We start from the raw sequence: 22,367 nt of genomic DNA on the forward strand, positions 1-22,367 counted from the left end.
TTTTGTGACTATACTTTACTGCTATTTGTGTGCTACATGTGCCTTGTGCTGTGTAAGTTTGTTGGTACTGTACTTTGCACCTTGGCTCTGGAGTAACACTGTTTTGCTTGGCTGTATTCAGGGGATTAATGTATGGTTGAATGACAATTAAACTTGAACAGATTACGCCTGCTCTTTTACGGACTGGACATACAAAAGCAACCTTCTATAAGATCACTAACTGTTCTCCTCATGGTGCTGTTAATGCTGGAACATAACTTTGACACCACACAAAGCATGTAGTTTGATCTATAGCATTTCCTGCTTTCAGATGTTTCTTGACATAACATAGAGTAATGATAAGGAACTCATGAGGATGCTAAGATGGATCACCAAAATGACATAGTTGGCTGAGAATGCATGCAAAGTTTCATCTCTGTTTCTTATACTCATTCTCAGGGTTCCTTCACCACTGACGATGGGTAATATACATGCTGATGACTTCTGCTTAATTGCCCAGCAAGATTCAAAGGATTTGCAGAGTTCTGATCTTATTTATTGGCGTGTATCACTTACTCTGACTACAGCACGCATATTCATTAAATTGGACACCTCAACCATGAGATATTGAGGGACACGCTAAACCTCGGAGGTTACAGATACTGCTGTATTAAAATCCCAGTACTACGTATAGAATGAAATGCCAGAGGAAATGTTTGAAGCAGCTACATTAACATCATTTACAAGATACTTGGACTGGTACATGGATAGGAAAGGTGTAGAGGGATACAGGCCAAACACTGGCAATTGGGATAAGTTAGATGGGCACTTAGCTTGGTCAGCATGGACCATGGACCAAAGAGTCTATTTCCATGCTCTATGATGGCCATGCATATCAGTTTTAAGTTGTGTGAGATCTGCTTTGAATTTCTCAGTAAGCAGAGCACAATGGAGGACTTCCGAAGTACAAAGGCAGAAATTTAACCTGCCAATAATGTCAGGGACAGTTGCACCTGAGAGAATGTAGTCAATTACATAAGCTCATGATCTGCCAGTTACTGGATTCAGCTAAGTGGGGCAGTAGAGGTGCTACCAGGCCATACTTTATGTTGGTCCTTAGGAGTTCCCACACAGATAACACAGTGCACTTACAATCTTCAGTGCTTCTACATGGTTTCAAGAGAAGGGTACTGGTGTATAAGCCTTTGACATGACATAGAAAGCAGGAGCTTTCCTTGCCAATGTTTGTCATGCCATGAATTTCTTGGGATCTGCAGTCAATTTACCATTCTCCTGTGGTACACAGATAGAGATCCCCTTATCCAAAATGCTTGGGGCTGAAAGTATTTCAGAATTTGGAGTTTTTTTTGGATTTTGGAATGTATAATGAGATAGCTTGGGATTGCCTTTATTTCTAATTCTGAATTTATGCACTACTGGTAAGCAATCTTTGTCTTACACTTATTCATCACTTATATGTACTGATGTAGCAATTCAACATATTAGACTTTCATCAGCGATGATCTTGGCAAACTCATCAATTAATTTCTCTGCTACTTCATGTCAACAAAAAATCTTTAAAACTTTAATGCCCTGCCATTTCTTAAATTTCTGCAATCAGCCTGCTGAATAATCATAATTACCTTCAATTTTTAGTTTGTCATGATAGAACTTTCCTAGTTTCATGATCACCATACCATTAAGTGCATATGTTCACTCTGACGCTGATGAATCCACTCTTTCAATAACATATTCAACATCTTTATCTTTCACTTTAACCAGTGTTTTTCTATTTTTCATTAACTTCTGTTCATTACACATGTGAAGTCACTTTTTGGAGCTGTCTGTAGTGCACAGAGATCTGTGCATCGCCTGGGAAACTTCCCAGAATTTTGTGGAATTGTCCATCCATGACCTCATGTCAGCATTCAAAAAAATTTTGAATTTTGGAATTTCAGATAATTGGTACATGAACCTATATCACCTCCTGTCTGTTTATCATTGTGTCTTTGTCTCTGGTAGATTTGGCCTACTGGTGGTACGGGATAGCAATGCAATTATGATTTGGTATTTTTTGATTTTATGATTTTTTTAAATAAGCATCCTTCCAAATAGAGCTTGACTCATCTGTGGGACTCCTCTTTCACTTTTGGCACCAGTTCATAGATACTAACAAGAACTCTGTCAGGCTAATTTAGCAAGATGATTCTTTCGCTTTGTCAAATCTGCTGCTTACATCAATGATGGGTGTTCTATCAACAATTCTATTTGTACTACAGAATCAGTCTAACTAGCAGTAGCTAAATGTTTCAGCTTTTTTTCCTCAGCCGCTGAAAATTATGTGCCAATAAATAATCGATTTAAGAACGGAAAGGAAGTCTAAATTACTGGGGTGAATTCACTACCAAAGCAGGTACAGAAAGAAAAATTAAAGGAAAAAAGTTTAGCTTTAATGAGGAAGAAAAATATTACAAGTTAAACTTAGCTCTCCTACAAAAATCAGTATCTGAAGGAACATAACTCTCCAATTTGTAAGAATTAATTCCAAGAGGCAGTGTGCGCTGTAACTCTAAGTAAATACGAACATGCTAAAAATGGCAACATTTCACTTTTTGTAGTAAGTTTAATATTGAATGTACCATTCAAATATAGCAACTTTACAAATGTAATGAAACACCACTTCTGAGAACCCAACAACAGCACCCTGCAGATTCTGGATGTTACTCCTAATCTGTATTTAACTTATGATAAAGTTACTGTTCCATTTACACGCAAGTTAAAAGTGCACATCATTAAATCACTACTAATTTGATTGAAAAACTTGGCCTAATAACCTCACCAAATAGAATAGTCTGATTAAACTTGCTGAAGTCATCTGCCATCTATGTACATCCATCTCGATAGGCTCTTTATTATTGGTGGCATTGATTTGTATGGTCAAGTTGAAATTAGTAATATACCAGATAATGTTATCAATTGAGACAAGTATTACCACCAAAGTATGAATGCCATGATACAACAAATTCACTACTGAATGGAAGAAACCGAATCAGAATACATTTACTGCTTTCAGTTTCTCAGATTTTTCAAACATAGTTTTAAGATGAATGTGGAAATTTGCCAAATTTTGCACAAGTTGTACATCCTCAAACATTTCCTAGCCCTGATTGTGAGAAGAAATCCCTGACTTTTGTAAAATTATTTTCCCTGCTATGTAAGCAGAACTTCAAAGCTCATGTTGGGAAGATGCAAGGATTATTAGAATGTGACAAAGCAATTTCAAGTTAGGGGTCCAAACTTTCTTCTCAGACCATGATCTCTTCCCCAGCACATGATTACTCAGAGATTATGTAGAGGTTATGTATAGCTAGAAAGAAGCTAAAAATAATAAGTTTTATTTTTAATTTTATTTTCATAAACTTTCTTTGAATTCAACAAACCTACAGAGTTTCTCGGAGCGGCATTAGAAATAGCCAAAATGTTTTCTTTTGCCAAAAACCTGACAGATTCAGAATTTACAAAATATTGAAACTAGTTCTAGATGAACAAACACAGTATTGTTGTGTATTTATATCAACACATGTCAAACATGTCATTCTGTAGGTACATTATGCAATAATCTAATAATGAAGTCAGATTTAGACCACCTTACTAACACAAATAAATCTTCTTTCATAATTTATGCTGAAATATGGGCACCATATATCTGTAGATTGGACTAAATTATTAACCCATTAGGTTTCACAAGTCTCCCATTTCCAGAAAACATCCAGCTAACAGCTTTGAATGTGACGTGTTTTGCTTTCCTGCTAAAATACTTTGCACATGGAGAGACAATTACACCTAATTTTTCCCCCAAAATTGTTTCCTGCAATGATCAGTGAACATTAACTTTCTTTCTCCATTTATACCACAAAGGGACCATAAGTAACCTTTGCCATTCAATGGGGTTCAAAGAAATTGTTAATACAGTTCTCACAAAATAAAAGAAAAACATTTTCATTTGAAATTTGCATATTTACCTATTTCTAAGTATTACCAATTCCTTCTATTACTAAATTTGAAAACTTTGACTTTAGATTTTATCTGTTTGGTGCTGTTATTTTACAGCATTAAAAGAATTCATTAAGGATCGAAGGAGGAGATGCATATATGTTTAAAACAAAAACGCAGCGTGAAATTGAAATTAAATAAACCTTCAATATTTTTCACTGATTTGCTACATTTGATTAAGAGCAAAACCCAACCATACCAAAAATATTCATCATTTAGAGATCACTAGAGTTGCACTAATCATTGTGTGAAGATATGAAGACTCTTGATAAGAAATCCTTAATCTTTGTGTATATCCAAAATGATTTGAAGTATGGTATTATGAAGACATAATGGAAAAACTTTTTTTTAAAAAGACTGTACAATTAAATATCCACCTAGAAACATTCTTTCAAAAACAGTGTGTGGAAATCATACAATGATAATAATATGAATCAATGCAACTTAGAGGCAAAAGCAAACAGGTTAGCCCCAGAAGTAAATGTTTAAGAGAGGGTTCTCTATCCATCAAACTAGAAAAATATAAGCACAGATGTAGTCCTTCATACTGATGTCACTACGCTTGCCTATAGGATTACATTCCTGCTATACAGAAAAACGTGCAATTATTTTTTGTGAATTTAGCTAATTTCCTCAGTGTACTGAACAGACTTCCACAAACTTCTCATGCATGAATAACTGTGAGTAAAAGAACAATGCTTATTCCTCTCCATTACAATTCCTGCATTGATTTTAAGTTTTCCCTTTCACCAATTATTTCAAATAACTTTCATATCATCCTCACTCTGTACAAACTATACAGACTTTATTGACTAGCCAGGGTTTTTCCCCCCACTAACCAACATTTTCCAAAAAGAATCACTGACATCTTCATTTAGTCGCAGTCCTCAACCTTCTGTACTTCTTCAAAAATATTCTTTATTTCTTAGAGTCTGGGCTACACTTCCAGATACAAGTTGTTAAATTAGGAAATGTTTAACAATCATATTTTTCTTTCTGTCCCTGAAATCATTGTCTTTATCTTTAACAGCATTAAAATTCAACTGCATCAGCTTCATAAATTTGAAATAAAATTAATTATATTTCATTGGCATTCTTTCATAATTAGAAGTGCTATATTTTGCCATTCAGATACAATAAAACTTTGACAAATCTCTGATTATAGTACCACATTATCCTATACTTAACTACATTTTTTTTTAAACCAGGGAGGAATGTTAAGTGTTTATAACATCTGATTTCAGATAACTAGACCACTAACGACACAAACAGATGCAGATTAACACCCAAACAAGAGAAAATCTGCAGATGCTGGAAATCCAAGCAACACACACAAAATGCTGGAGGAGCTCGGCAGGGTTTCGGCCTGAAACGTCGACTGTGCTTTTTTCCATAGATGCTACCTGGCCTGCTGAGTTCCTCCAGCATTTTGTGTGTGTTACACAGATTTACACCCAACTCTTTGTTATCCATCCTTAAATGTACCCAGCATTTTTTTTTCAATATTCCATATTGGTTTTCCTGCAGCTTCCCTAATAAATTCAGATTAAAGGCAGTTTTGTGCTTTAGACATTAGCATGATTCACAATTAATTCTGGCTCTCAGAAGGGAAATGCAAGTGCATTTAATCCAATGTACCATGCTGCTTCCCTCAACCTACCACCTATTCCTTTCTATTGCCATTAGCAGATTTTCTCACCAAAGTGATCTTAACCAATCAACTTTTATTTGTTTAATTCCTTTCATATTTTCAGTGAATTAGTTCAACATGACAGGCTGAGGGCCCTCCTACAGGGTTTTAATATTCATTAAATATCGAACATGCTGCAATCTTTTTATAGTGTTGTTATTTGTAAACACTGGGAACCTCTCATTTCCTCTCAAATTTAACTACCAGACTTTTCTGTGGATTTTATATAGATCTTTATAAATCTGCTTCCCTTAATCATTCTGCCAACTTACTTTGCAAGAAGAGAGCCAAAATAGTACAAAAATATTATCTTGAATAATTTACAGGTCCACTAATTTATTGATTATCGAGCTTGTGAAATGTTTAGATAATCTTTAAATAATGTTTAAGTAATCTTGTAATAAACTCCCAAACAGCACTTGCAGTTCTACATTATTCTTCAAGAACCCAAGAGAGATGATGTCAGACCAGCAAAACAGAAGAAAACTCAGCCCCAGAAGTGACTCAATCATGGTGAAAAGCTTAAAGTTCAAATTTAAATTTTACATTTAAACACTTGTAAAATGTTCTACATTTTACACTTTACAAACGGTGAATGGTTTCATTTTGCATTATTAAACATAATGTGTATTCTAAAATCACACCAAAAAATTTCAGCAAGCACATTAACAAGTAATAATTGGATGCTGTCTTATGGCACTCAGGGGCTAAGTTGAGTCTTTCAGATATATTAATCCATATACAGTTTTCATGGTGTAAAAACTGTCATAAGCCCCCCTGAAAAGGACAATAAATATCAAATGGCAACGTGTAGATTACTATGACGGGGGAAAAAAACTTAAGTGCTACAAACCTGAGTCTCAATTTTCATACTCTGAAAGTCACTTTACAAAATATTCAAAGCCTTGTCCTTTAAGGAATCTTACAGATTTTCAATTTTGTCATTTACGTATTGAATTAATTTCACAACAAAGCAAAAAAATATCTACATTGACACTGACATGATTGTCAGCATGGATGTGGTGGGCCAAAGGACCGGTTTCCATGCCATATCTCTCTATAACACTGTCTTTACATGAAAAAAATATACAAAATTATCATAAAGCTGGTTTTTCTTTTTTCCAAGCCACCTTTGTTTTCACTAAGTATTTATGGATGGAATGAAAAAATAGTTATTCTCAAAATTTTCTTTTTCTGCATGATTGGTGACTACTAGAAACTTTCTGGTCTAACTGGGCTTTTGAATTTTAAAACAGAATTATATGCAGCATGACAAATGAATTCACAATTCATAAACTCATCAAAAGAATTACATCATCTCCCTTTGGAAGTTGGAGTGTCTTTACAAGAATTAGTTGTAAGATTTACAACTTACCATGAAGATAAAAAAAAGTAACCAATGGAATTTACCTATACAAGTTAAATGGAAGTACAGTGGATTCCGGTGAATTGGGCCATCCGTTAATTGGGACAACTCAAAGAACAAAAACTAATTGAGAAAATAGATGGGATTCCCTTCATTTATTTGGGACACCATGTTGCTTAATTGAGACAGGAGACTGTTGCCAAATACTATCTCACTAGCATCAGTCATGCGTACTTGAGTGGCCGTTAAACACTACACAGTGATTCAAGAAAAACAGTTTTTAAAATAGCATCAGTGGCATGCCTTTGTGTTCAAAAGCAACAACTTTGTCACTGATAGTTGACAAGAAATAAGCAGTAAGACAATTTAGAACTGTTTTGCTCATTGTGGTTTAAGCATTGAGGCATGGCGATGCCAGAAACAGCCAGGAATGAAAATGAAACGATTTCACTACTTCAAGTTAGAAACTACGAAGAATTTGAAGGTATCAACAATCATCTTGAATGTTACAGTGAAAATAAAGATTTGGAGGATGCAACTGTTGATAGCATTGCTTGAAGGTAGTCCATTGTCTACACTGATTTTGTTCATTTACACTCAAAAGAATGTGATGCGGATTAATTCCTCTATTGATAAGTACTAGAAATTAATACACATTTTTATTGTACTGTAGTAGTATTGGGGTAGTGTTCTAATTTGTTCTGCATTTCACTTAAATGTATAATCTGTTAATTAGTTTGTCTTTTTTTTAAATATACCTTTTAAACTAATTCCATGAAACTTCAGCAAATTGGGCTGCTCAATTAAGCAGCTGCTTAGTTATATCAAAATGTACTGGCCCAATGTGTCCCAATTAACCAGGGGCGGCGCTACGGTGGTGCTAGCTGGTGCTATAGCCCCAGCAGAAATTGCAATAGTACCAGCGTAGCACCACCAAGAAATTAACTGAAATTTCACATACAAATTGCAGCTGCTTTGCTTTCTCTGTATAGTTTTGAATACAGCTTGTTTCTCCAGTTGATTTAGTGAAACAGCGCCCCCAATTACCATAGCACCCACGCAGCAATGAAGTTATAATCTCTGTCAGATCCACTCTACACTTTGTTCGTTGCCAATGTCTTGCCGTTGCTGTCCCGAGATCGGTTAAGCTATCTAAGATCATTTAAGGTGGTGATGTCACTCACTCTCACTCACGCAAGACATTGATAGTATACATCCAGGCACAGATCCATGGTCTCGCGGGACTAACAGATGCCCCCCACACACACATTGTGCTTTTACAAGCTAGCATGGGCCTGGCACGTGCATTATTTTGGCAGCATGAAAAGTGGATCAATTTTTAGTGAGAAAACGACCTCTTCCAGAGGAATCTCAGCCTGTGGTGTTTCAGCCTGAGCCTGTCTTAATGGAAAGTGACATGCAGAAAGAAGTAAGTGGGGATGAGGATGACAGCAGTTCATCGAAGGAGTGTGAGAGCGAAGTAGAGGAACAAGCAATAGAGAGGGATTCGGAAGAGAACATGCATGAAACTGCTCTTAGTGCTAGCGGGAATACTGTTAGCGATGTTAGCCAGCAGCCTGAAGAAGGACCCCATCGACCAGCATTGAAAAAGTACCCTTCGCTGCTCGCAACATTTTGGCAATCAGCAAAGGAGATTTATTTGTGGCTGGTTTGACTGACTGGAATATTCGATCACGAAAGATACTACGTTCTGCTTCGCATGCAGGTATTTCCTGTGTGGAGGACATGGGTTCCATTCTGAGTCTACCTTCACTGTTACTGGTTACCGCAATTGGCGGAAAGCTACAACAGCTTTCAAAACTCTCCACGTAAGTGCAGCTCATAAGTTTGCTATGGAGGCACAGGCCGAATTCAGATTGAGAAAACAAGACAGCTCAAGATTGGGAAATATGCTTGACAAAGGACATGCAAAGATTGTCCAAGAAAATCGTGAGTATATGAGAGCAGTGGTTGAGTCTCTAGCAAGGACAGACAGTGAATGACACAGTGGAATTCCTAGCTCCGATGAGACCCTACTGCGATGCATTTATAGATTTATACAAACTAATCTGCATATCACTGACTCTACCTGTGACATCTGCCTCATGCAAACGGAGTTTCTCTTGCCTCAGATGCCTCAAAAACTACCTAAGGAATAGCAGTGGTGATGCTCGGAACAGCAACTTGGCCCTGTTGGCCATAAACAGCCGGAGGACCAAAGCACTTGACATGCAGAAAATCACAGATGCTTTCACCACCAATCACAATAACAGATGGATTGTGCTTCTCTGAAAACATCAATGGTGAGTGCAGTTGATTTTTTAAAATTTGGGCCAAGACTAATGCTGATTATTATTATTATTTTGTGGTGGATGCCCCACAGTTCTTATGTTTCCTGCAAATCCTAAACTATTACATTTACTGCTATTAAGCCTACTGGTTTTGCTTAGACTTTCAAGCGGTGATTCTGTTGATTTTTGTTTTAAATTCAGTAGCCGAATTAATTGAGGTATTGCATGGTCAGAGTATGATTTGTTCTACTCCTGGTAAAGCTTTGCATCTGTTGTTTGCCTTATTTCACTTTAATAACTCTGTATCTTTTGGCATTTTCTGTCTATGTAATGCGAATAGCAGTGGACATTGTGGTGTTTGTGTTTTTCAGTTGAAAAGCACGCGTTTGACGCTGATTGCTGGATTGGGGCGTGATTCACGTTGTGTGCTGTGGGTCGGATGCTCTGTTGGTTTGTTTGTTTATGCTCTGTGCAGCCCAGGTTGTTGCCGATGCTGGTAACACTGTCACAGTTCACTTCTATATTATATTTATCAATTGCTGTTGCTTGTGAATCAACAGAGGCAATTATAGTGGGTACAGAATGCTTGAAACTGACTTTTAAACGCCACGTGTCTGGCCTTGCGAAAACATATTACCATAGGGTGCACCCCTCAGCACCAGCACTGAATAATTCAGCCCCACTGTAGCACCAGCAAGAAAAACCTCTGGCGCCACCACTGCAATTAACCGGAATCCACTAGTTTTATTAGAAGTAAAAATGGAGAGATACAGCAACAAGGCCTTCAACCTACTGGGTGTCTGCCAATTAACAAGCACCATTATTGTTACACTAATCCAAACCAAACACATTACATTCAATCCATAATCCCATCTTCTACCCCGTCATTTACACACTAGAAGCAATTTACAGTGACCAGTTAACTGAAAAACACTCATGTATCTCGGGATGCAAGAGGAAGTTAGAACATTTGGAGCAATTCCACATTGACACATAAAAACATGCAAGATCCACGTTCTCGAGAGGTGAGGATTGAATCCAGGTCACAGGACATGTGAGACATCACCTTTATTAGCCACATCACTATGTTACTCTGAAGTTCATGTCACCCCGTTTTGTCTTTCAAACTTCCTGATTTCTGGTTCTGTTACCTTCTTAATAAGATTGATGCTCCGTCAACTCTTTGCTCTTTTCCCATTACAAAATATTATCTGGCCAGACATAAACTTGTATCTTTTGTAATAAAAATAAAATGTTTCCATGTTCAATTCCTATTTCCCCATTAATAATTTCTTGATCTACATTTCTTTCAACAAGTTTTGCCTCAATTTCCCCTGTGAATTACCATGAATCATAGAAAAGTACAGCACAGAAACAGGCCCTTTGGCCTACTAATCCATGCCAAAACCAGTCAAACTGTCTACTCCCAACAACCTGTACTGGGACCATAACACACGGTCCAAACTTCTCTTAAAAGGTTCAGATCAAGCCTGCATCAACCACTTTTGCTGGCAGCTCGTTCCACACTCTCAGGAGCTTCTGAGCGAAGATTTTTTTTTTAATTAAATGCAATCGTGAACAATAGCCAGATCAGAAATGCTGATCAAGTCAACTAGTTCCCAAAGAGAACTCTGATAGGCCAATCAGATGGTTCACTGCTGCTCAGCGATAGAACACAAAAAAGCCATATGTACAATTAAAAAATAGTAGAAATACTGGAGTCATGATGATCAAGATGAAGTCTGCTGGAGAGAGACATTTATACACATGCTGTCCTCCGTAATTCAAAGAGATTGAAGGATAAGGTTGCAGGGTGACAAAACGTGGCAGGAGCACTTGGAACTAAAAACTAATCCCTACCGGGAGAAAACAGCACCTGTTCTTTCCGCACTGTTCTCCAGCAGTTTAAGGACTAAGTCCAGCTGGAACATAACTCACAAGTGCTCTTGAAAGTCAGGTATTAACCCTACCTACCAACAGCCAAGCATTGCCATCCTGGTCCCCTTCATGATAGCTTATGAAGAAGCATGTGACTTCCCTCCCAGAGATGGTAGGTGTTTGTGCACTCAACTCTTGAAGGCTTGGACACCATCGTCGCAGATGTTTCCAACCACAGCATCTGGAAGGCTGTTCCAAATTCTGATAGCACAGTGAAGGAAGCTTTTATCCAAGGTGTAGGTTCTCGCATCAGGCATAGAAACAGCACGTTCAGGCACAGGTAAACTTGATCGTGTGCTGCGCCGTCTCTCATAAGATGAAGGCAGCATGGCGCAAGGTCTGCAGGGCTGTGGCTGGTGTGCATTTTGTATAGCACAGTAGCTGCAGCAACCTGTCGTCTGTGGTGCAAGCTACTGATGGCTAGCTTCTCACGAGCTGTGGCTTCATCTACACCTATAATCCTGACAGCCTTTCTTTGAATGAAATCAAGCTGGCTGAGGATACTCAGTAAGGCATTCATCCATGATGAGCAGGCATACTCCATAATACTTCGTACCTCGGCTTTGTTTCCCCTCATGTTCCCCTTAAACTTCTCACCTTTCACCCTTAACCCATAACCTCTGGTTGTAGTCCTCCACCTCAGTGGTAAAAGCCTGCTTGCATTTACCCTATCTATATCCCTCATAATTTTGTATACCTCTATCAAATCATTCCTCAATCCACTATGTTCTAAAGAATACAGTTCTAACCTATTCAATCTTTCCTTATAACCCAGGTCCTCCAGCCCTGGCAACGTCCTTGTAAATTTTCTCTGTACTCTTTCAGCCTTATTTACGTCTTCCCTGTAGGTCGGTGGCCAAAACTGCACCCAATTCTTCAAATTAGGCCTCACCAATGTCTTATGGAACTTCAGAATAACATCACATCTCCTGTACTCAATACATTCATTTATGAAGAGTAATGTGCCAAACGTTTTTACAACCCTACCTACCTATGATGCCACTTTCAATTAATTATTACCACATTATTATCCAGATCATTGATATAGATGACAAACTACAAAGGGCACAGCACCGATCCCTGCAGCACACCATCAGTCACAGGCCTCCAGTCAGAGAGCCAACCCTCTACTACCATGTTCTGGCTTCTCCAACAAAGCCAATGTCTAATCCAATTTACTAACGCATCCTGAACACTAAGCAATTGAACTTTCTTGAGCAGGCTCCCATGTGGGACCTTGTCAAATGCCGCACTAAAGTCCGTGTAAATCAACTACTAAAAAAGATTATTCACTTACTGTTTTAATCAAGCTATACTACATTCTACAATCAATGTTAAGTTTACCTCAGTTTGAAGTATGGCAGCCCTCTGTTCTTTGGCAGTAAGTGATTCTTTGAGAACCTCAATATGTTGCTTACAATCAGAATTTTGATTATTCAGCGTCTCCAGCTTGGTTTGTAAGGCTAGAAGTTCAGATTCCTTCTTAGACAAATCCTGTTTTAACTGATCAATCTGTAATTTAAAAAAAAAGATGTATTCAAATTTGACGTTTGAACCAAACCGAGATACAATGGTATCTTATTAGTAGAGGAATAGTATCTGAAAGGTGTTAACCTGGTCTTAAAAAATTACTGTTCCACATGTACAAAAGTAGGATAAATAGACAAATTGATACAAACAGCAACTTCACCACATAAATAGTAAACAACTTTACTTAAAACACAGGAAAATGATTAGCAGCAGAACTTTATGCCCCACAATTCTGGAAGCAGCATGAATATAAAGTACTCAACATATTAACTTTGAGAAGATGCTACCTCGGGCACATGGTCACAACTGATTTCAGTATTTGTTCAGTGGTCTTCCCTGTGCTACAAGTATCATTATATGAACATTAGTGTTTTATGCAGTTTGAAAAGTGATCACAGGCTCCTAATGGACCATGGCAAATCTGCTCAATTTAAACCAATGGATCTGTAAAGTATTTAGCAGGTTCTGTAAAAATGCAGGAAAGGAAACACTTCCATTGCAATCTTTGACCAAAATCAGAAAGGCATTTCCAAATTCTCAACATCCATGCATTTCTCTTGATCATCCAGATTGTACACAACCAAAGCTTCTAACAGAAGGATGAAGATAAAACAATCTATTTATTTCAGGGCCTGTGGGAAAGTAAGTAGACACAAAAAATCTATGAAGCCGAATAATAATGTTGCATTCATAATTCAGTTACATCTAAAATCGTTATGTCAATTCAATCAATGCTTAGAATGGTGGGCTAGGAATATATTCATTCTATTATAGTTAATATCTCTGCTTCTGGGCAATACAGAAAATTCTACCTAAATTTATATCTACTGCCTTTAAACTTTATTCTGCTTTAAATCTTAAATCAGAATCTTGTAGTTAATATTTTTGTCATGCTTCTGTTTACATTTCCCACTATTTACCGCAGAGTCACATTTATCTTTCAGATTTTCATCAGGTTTGTTATTACTTTTTATTGACAATAGCAACTGAAACACCCCAATAACCTCTTCAAACAAAAGGATTCACAATTGTGGAATGTTCTAAGATTTAAAACAATATAAACACACTTTAAAAATGATCTCAGAACAACCTGATGTTTATCAACTGAGTTGTTTGAGTCTTTCAAATCACGCACTTATGTTTCCAGTGTGGTCTAGTATACCGCAAATCCACTGGTTCTATTACACCTGGGGTCCAAAACTGTCCTTTTGTGGAGGAAACCTGTATCTATTGTAAAAGAGTCAAAAACTACTGGGGATTGGAAATTTTAAAAAATGCTGGAATTACTCAGGAGGTTAGGCAGCATCTGTGGCAAAGGAGCAGAATTAATCATTAAGGGCACTTAACTTCTTCTTCTGATGAAAAGGTATCAACTTGAAATGTTTACACGAGGAATTCTGCAGATGCTGGAAATTCAAGCAACACACATCAAAGTTGCTGGTGAGCACAGCAGGCCAGGCAGCATCTCTAGGAAGAGGTACAGTCGACATTTTGGGCCAAGACCCTTCGTCAGGACTAACTGAAAGAAGAGCTAGTAAGAGATTTGAAAGTGGGGGGGAGGGGGAGATCCAAAATAATAGGAGAAGACAGGAGGGGGAGGGATGGAGCCAAGAGATGTCCCTCTCACTATACCCCTTGCCCATCCTCTGGGGTTTCCCCCCCTCCCACTTTTCTTTCTCCCTGGGCCTCCTGTCCCATGATCCTCTTATATCCCTTTTGCCAATCAACTGTCCAGCTCTTGGCTCCATCCTTCCCCCTCCTGTCTTCTCCTATCATTTCAGATCTCCCCCTCCCACTTTCAAATCTCTTACTAGCTCTTCTTTCAGTTAGTCCTGACGAAGGATCTCAGCCCGAAACGTCGACTGTACCTCTTCCTAGAGATGCTGCCTGGCCTACTGCATTCACCAGCAGCTTTGATGTGTGTAACTTGAAATGTTTAACTCTTTCTCCCTGCAGATACTACCTAAGCCTCTTTATAGGCTAGGTTTAATTTTAAATTTCTACTATCTAAGATAAATTAGCTTATCTTTCACGTTCTCTTTTGAAGCATTTTTTTGAGTATGTAAACTGCTCTATTAAAGGCCTTTCACAGAATGAAAGGAGTTGTGTTCGTAATCCCCAGAGAACTCTATAAGAAGAACAATCAGAAACTCAATCTCAGAATACCATTGGATGAAAATACATTATTTAGTTCACATGGATGAGTGGAAATGATAAAGAACATTAAGAATCTCCAACTGAAATATCAGCTGTTTCTACTTCCACAGATTTCTCTGACCTGCCAAGTATTTCCAGCATTTTCTGTTTAAATTTCACATTTCCAGGATCTGCTCATTTTCTTTAAATATTTAATGATATATAACTCTTGCAAGTTCAAAACACAGCTATGACCTCCAGATTCCAGGCCATTGTTCTCTAGTATCACATCTGGGCACAACTTTGAACTTGTACTAAATGCTCAGGTGTACAGTGCTGCTGTGAAGCAGAAATCACACTATAATAATGACACTGACATGTAAAAACATCTAAAGAAAAATAACAAAAAAGTAATAAAGTAAATGGATTGTGATTTTCTCCATCAACAGCTTTAATTTTCCTGTCTATCAAAATTAAAAGCCAGAAAAAAATAATAGGTTTGTGAATGAATGAATAAATGAATAGAAAATTCCAATCATACTTTAAAGGATACTGCCAAAAACTGAAGGCAAAATGCCAAGTGAACCATGCAAAAGCAAACTTGAACAGCAAATTTTAATGAGAGGTCATCAAACCTAAATATTTAATCTATTTCTTATTACAGACACTGCCTGCCCTATTGCGTATTTTAAATATTTTTAATTTTTAAATTAAGATGACATGATAGCAATGCTCCTCTTTCAAACACCAAGAAAGACATTAAATGCCTTTGGCCTCATCTCCGAATATGTGATCCTTTATAGTATAACCAGAGTGTTACTTCAAATACATAAATGGTCACATGTGGCTCTGCTGAATTACAAAAAGTAGGTAATCAGAATTTTATTTTTCTCCTTGTGTACACAGTTTCCTATTTTATTGTACAAAGAATGCAATATTAAGTAAATTAACTTCTTGTACTTCTGGAAGATGAACCATACAAAAAAATATTTAAACTAAGTGATTGAACATTTACACTACATCCTGGAAAACCACAATTTAGTTTGGTACAAAAGTTTTAGTTCAAAAGAAACTACTTGTAAGATGTTGGGTTATTCAAATAAAAACTACATTGTCATTATTAAAAAAAAGATAAAAATCACTGATACATTTTTATACATTATGAATTTTAAATTTTAATCGCAAGAGATTTCAGCTGCTAAGAAAAACAAATGTGGCTAAGGTGAAAATGTTGAGAATTTTGCAAACTCACACTGCCAAACCATGCAAAATAAAACATTTACACTAGTGTCTGTCATTAGATGCCTGTGATTATATATCTGTAAATACAAGTGCAGAATGGAAGTTTAATATGAATAATGAGCAGCAGAGAGGAACTACAAAGATTCAAGATTTTTAATACATAAATGATGATAAAAATTAGACATGCATATGACAATAACATTATTTAGTCTCTTGCAGAAAACTGTTTTCAACATTATTTTCTATTTAATGTAAACATAATTTCAGCCTTGACACTTTTATTGTTATTCCAGACATACATGTTGGAAACAGTACCTACGACAGCCATATTGTTCAGCAGTGGTACAAGTTCTTCAGAGTGAGGACTGGGTACCAAGAAAGGTGACAGCTTTGTCTTTCATGACAATTTTTGAATGTGCATCCCATTACACTCCACTTTTCTTGTAGTTGTTAGAAAGGCTTTAGAGGAAGCAAGTGGTAAAATCACTTGTCGTAAAATATCCAGCTACTGACATAACTTTGAACTCTCAGACATTTTCCGATCAATCATGTCTCCCCGGATGTTAATGGCAGGGTTGCTTGGCAATTACCTGTAACTTTAAGTAGTGCTTGTGCTACCTAGTACTTATATGCTTGTTGTCCAGGTCATGATACATACAGATACAGATTGTTACATTATTTGAGAAGTTACACAGTTCAGTGAATCACTTAACTTCTTCACCTCTGATCTCATGATAATCATTAAAGATAGATTGGCTGATTACACAATCTTGAAGAACTACCTCACTGATGTCCCAGTCTAAGAAACATGACTTCCAATAAGCAAAATCATCTTTCTTTGCACTAGATATGACTTCAGTTGTAGAGAGCTTCCCCACCGACTCTAATTGACTCAGTCTCCTAGATGCCAGGTAACGGAAAATGCTATCTTGATGGCAAGGACGGTTCACTCACCTGAGATTTGGAGCTCAGCTTTAATCCACTTTGGACAGCCTATAATTGAGGTCTGGGGACAACCTGACTGGGCAGAACCCAAACTGAGCATCAGTGGGTAGTTTGTTTGACTGTGATGAAGAAGAAATTGGATCTGTCCTTATTTTATGGATAGGAAATAGCTCAGCAAAACTTCTCATGCCATCTGGCAGACATGAGTATTGTAATAATTTAGTTGATGTTCATATTACTGTAGCACAAATTCTCAGCATTAACCTACAAAGTTGTTGAAAACTACAGTTTTTGGTTTACATATTGCCTTCGACCATTCCTTATTACCAGAAGTGATTTAACATATTAACATTTTATTTACAAGAACAGTTGTTTACAACTCCTTAGGAATAAAATCCATTCTGGGGATATCATTGACTGTTAACCAGAGATTGTTTTTATTCTGTATTAATGGATTTGTGCAAAACCATGTGAATGCAATTTGCCCCAGTTCAAATGTTGAGGGGCTAAACAGCTTCTTCTTGTTTCTTTGTTCACAAGTTCAAAGTGAACAGATTGAAACCTCAAGCAATGATCAATTCCTCAAAAAGCCAAGAAGAATCATCCAGCTGAAAATATTGGCTAAAAAAAAATCACTCATGCCATTCTTTTCATTCATAACTGAATTCTGTCATTCCTGAGAAAAGGATATTCACAGAGCTGCTTCCTGCCATAATTCATTCATCTGGAAGCCCTTGGTTACTGCATCTTTCCTGACTTCCATATACTCACCCCTTCTTGCACATGCTCCCAGTCAAATTCCAGTCCCCAGATTAAAAGGGCCACATTCCCCAGTTCCACTCACACACCTAATTATAGTCCAGACTGTGGGCTCCAACAGGAAGTACTGTGAAATAACCTCTTTTCAAATTGAAATGTCAACAGAAATTTGTTTCCATCTTAAACTTACTCCCTGACAGCATACAAATTGTGAAATTAATTAATAGGTCTATAACAGAACCAGCCTCAATGAAATCTGGCCTCAGACCAGACTGCATTATCAATCCAAAGAGAAAGAACTAGCTAGATCAGCCTTTCCTCATAAAATATGCCCTTTAATTGAGGGAGTATCCTGTTAAGTCTCCTCTCATAGCTTCCACAATCTTCCTATAATGTGGTGACCAAAACTGAACACAAAATTCCACCCTAGCCATAATGCATGGTTTGACAAGAGTTTTATACGGCGTCTTCGGGCAAGACGAGGGGAGGTGGTGTCTGCCTACTGATCAACACTGCGTGGTGCTCGGACACAGTGGCACTGACAAGCTCCTGCAGCCCGGACCTGGAACACCTGTTGGTGAAGTGTCGTCCCCACTATCTGCCACGGGAATTCACCTTGGTCATACTGACAGCAGTCTACATTCCCCCCCAGGCAGACATGGAATGTGCTCTGGACATACTGTATGCCAACATCAGTGAACTTGAGACCAGGTATCCGGAGGCTTTGCTCATTACAGTCGGGGACTCTAACCAGGCCAACCTCGGAAAGGCGCTGCCAAAGTTATACCAACATGTCTCCTGCCCCACTAGAGGCCGGAATATACTTGACCACTGCTACTCAGCAGTCAAGGATGCCTACTGTTCCGTCCCACGACCTCACCGGAAAATCGGACCATCAGGCCGTACTCCTCCTCCCAGCTTACAAACAGAAACTGAAGTGGGAGGTCACGGTGTCAAAAGTAGTGTCGCGTTGGACGGAGGAAACAGATGAGGTCCTCCGTGACTGCTTTGAATCGGTGGACTGGTTAGTATTCAAGGACTCGGCAGCTAACCTCGATGAGTATGCCTCAGCTGTCACAGACTTTATTTGGAAATGCACAGAGGACTGTGCGTCTCGTAAGACGATCCGGGTATTCCGTAACCAGAAACCTTGGATGAATTATGAGGTCAAGTCCCTTTTAAAGGCTAGAGCTGCGGCTTTTAGGTCTGTGGATACCAGTCGCTACACGGAATCCAGGCGTGAACTCCGGAAAGCCATTAAGGGCGCCAAGAGGCAATATCGAGCCAAGTTGGAAGCCCAGGCTAACCAGAGGGATGCCAGTAGACTATGGCAGGGTCTAAATGAGATCACTGGGCACAAAGAAAAGGCTGGGAATATCAATAGCTGTGGCGCTTCTCTTCCTGACGAACTAAACATCTTCTAGGCAAGATTGGAAAAGAAGAAGAGCGTCCTGCTCCCTCCGGATGAACCGGACCTGGTGGCATCGAGATTCATTGTCACCGAGGAGGACATTAGAAGGGCCTTCCTGAAGATAAATCCAAGGAAGGTGACGGGCCAAGATGGCGTCCCGGGACGGGTTCTCCAGGCCTGTGCAAGCGAGCTAGCTGGAGTGTTTGCTGACATCTTCAACTGCTCCTTGATTCAATCTAAGATCCCCTCGTGTTTTAAGAAGGCAACAATAACCCCAGTGCCGAAGAAGAGCAAGGTGACATGCCTGAATGACTATCGACCTGTGACTCTGGCATCAATTGCTATGAAGTGCTTCGAGAGATTGGTTATGGCACACATCAACTACAGCCTACCGGTCAACCTCAATGCTTTGCAATTCACTACTGGAGCAACAGGTCAACGGCAGATGCCAACTCTTTGGCCCTACATTCCTCCTTAGAACACCTGGAGAATAAAGACACATACGTAAGGCTCCGTTTCATTGACTACAGCTCTGCCTTTAATACCATCATTCCAAATAAACTGATTCCTAAGCTCCAGAACCTGGGCCTTAGCACTCAGATCTGCAGCTGGATCTTCAACTTCCTCACAGACAAGACCCAGGCTGCAAAAATAGGGGACAAGCTCTCCTGTACATTCACTCTGAGCACTGGTGCCCGACAAGGCTGTGTATTCAGCCCCCTGCTGTACTCACTGTACACCCATGATTGTGTAGCCAAGTTTCCATCGAACTCAATATATAAGTTTGCTGATGACACAACAATTGTAGGCCGTATCTTGGTTAATGATGAGTTTGAGTACAGAGAGGAAATTAAGAACCTGGTGGCATAGTGCAAAGACAATAACCTATTCCTCAACATCAGCAAGATGAAGGAATTGGTTGCTGACTTCAGAAGGAGTAGTGGACCACACGACCCAATTTACATCGGTGGTGAGCAAGTGGAACAGGTCAAAAGCTTTAAGTTCCTCGGAGTCACTATCACAAATGACCTGACTTGGTCCAACCAAGCAGAGTTCACTGCCAAGAAGGCCCACCAGCGTCTTTACTTCCTGAGAAATTTGGCCTGTCCCCTAAAACCCTCACTAATTTTTATAGATGCACCGTAGAAAGCATTCTTCTAGGGTGCATCACAACCTGGTATGGAAGGTGTCCTGTTCAAGACAGAGAGCAGCTGCAGAAGATCGTGAACACAGCGCAGCACATCACAGAAACCAACCTTCCGTCCTTGGACTCACTTTACACCGCACGCTGTCGGTGCAGTGCTGCCAGGATAATCAAGGACACGACCCACCCAGCCAACACACTTTTCGTCCCTCTTCCCTCCGGGAGAAGGCTCAGGAGCTTGAAGACTCGTACAGCCAGATTTGGGAACAGCTTCCTTCCAACTGTGATAAGACTGCTGAACGGATGCTGACCCGGATCTGGGCCGTACCCTCCAAATATCCGGACCTGCCTCTCGGTTTTTTTGCACTACCTTACTTTCCATTTTTCTATTTTCTATTTATGATTTATAATTTAAATTTTAATAATTACTAATTTTTACTATTTTTAATATTTAATATTTGTAATCCAGGGAGCGGAAAGCGCAGAATCAAATATCGCTGTGATGACTGTATGTTCTAGTACCAATTGTTTGGCGACAATAAAGTATACAACCAAAACTTTACCAAGTGGCTCCTTTACTTAATTTCCTGACTAATGAAGGTCAACACACCATACGTCTTCTTAACCACCCAATAAACTTGCAAGGCAACGTGGAGGGATCTATGGCCATGGTCCAAAAGATCTCTTTTCCTCCACATTGCTAATATTCCTGCCATTAACATTGTACTCTGCCTTCAAGTTCATCCTTCCAAAATATGTCACTTCACACTTCTCTAGACTGAACTCATTAGTCCTCTTCTAAGCCCAGATCTGCATCCTATCAATGTCCTTTTGTAACCTACGACAATCTTCTACACTATCCACAACACCATCAACCTTCATTTCACCTAGAAATACACAAATCCACCCTTCCGCTTCCTCAGCCAGGTCATTTATAAAAGTCACAAAGAGCAGGGCTCCCAGAATAGATCTCTGTGGAACACCGCTGGTCATGGATATCCAGGCAGAATAGTTCCATCTACAACCACTCTCTGCCTTCTGTAGGAAGCCAATTCCAAATTCTCACAGCCAAGTTTCCCTGGATCCCGTGCTTCCTGACATTCCGGATGAGCCCACCATGAAGAACCTTGTCAAACACCTTACTAAAAGCTATAAATCCAAAATTCACCATTCTGCTTGCATCAAGCTGTTTCACCACTTCCTCAAAGAAGCCTATCAGGTTGACGAAGCATGACCTGTCCCTCACAAAGCCATAATCACTATCCCTAAACAGACTATGTTTCTCCAAATGTTCGTAAATCCTGTCTCCAAGAATCATTTCCAAAAGTTTGCCCACCATTCATGTAAAACTCACTGGTTAATAATTCCAAGGATTATCCCTTTTTCCTTCCTTAAACAAAGGAATAACATTTTCCACACCCCCATCTACTCGTATTACTCCTGTGGCCAGTGAGGACACAAAGACAATAGCCAGAAGTGCAAGAATCTCTTCACTTGCTTCCTGTAGCAACCTGCGGTATATTCCGTCCATTCCTGGAGACTTATCTATCCTAATGTTTATCAAAATTTCCAGCACATTCTCTTTCTTAACCTTAACATATTCTAGCACCTTAGATTCTTCTACATTGACCTCACATTTGTCAAGGTCCCTCTCACTGGTGATTCTGAATCAATGTATTCACTAAGGATCTCCCTTACCTCCTCAGGTTCCTGGCATTTTTCCTCTTTTATCTCTGGTCAGTCCCACCTTCACTCTAGTCATTCTCCTGCTCTTCAAGTACGTGTAGAACACTTCAGGTTTTCCCTTAATCCTACTCGCCAACGTCTTTCCATATCCCCTTCTACCTCTCTTAATTCTCTTTTTAAGCGCCTTCCTGGTTACA

The 22,367-nt window shown here is 38.9% G+C and overlaps 1 protein-coding gene across 2 annotated transcripts in view; it reads right to left on the reverse strand.

The window, feature by feature from the left end:
• The window catches only part of LOC140210846 (ERC protein 2), an 880,422-nt gene that overhangs the window by 633,442 nt on the left and 224,613 nt on the right, over nucleotides 1-22,367 (reverse strand). The window contains exon 8 of one of the 2 annotated variants that reach the window (XM_072280108.1): nucleotides 12,662-12,829. The exons of the other annotated variant lie outside the window; for it this stretch is intronic. Within the exon in view, the coding sequence (XP_072136209.1) occupies nucleotides 12,662-12,829 (168 nt within the window). The remainder of the gene's footprint in view (nucleotides 1-12,661; nucleotides 12,830-22,367) is intronic. 2 annotated transcript variants of the gene reach the window in all.

Source organism: Mobula birostris, chromosome 16, assembly GCF_030028105.1.
Source record: "Mobula birostris isolate sMobBir1 chromosome 16, sMobBir1.hap1, whole genome shotgun sequence".
Lineage (NCBI taxonomy): Eukaryota > Metazoa > Chordata > Chondrichthyes > Myliobatiformes > Myliobatidae > Mobula > Mobula birostris.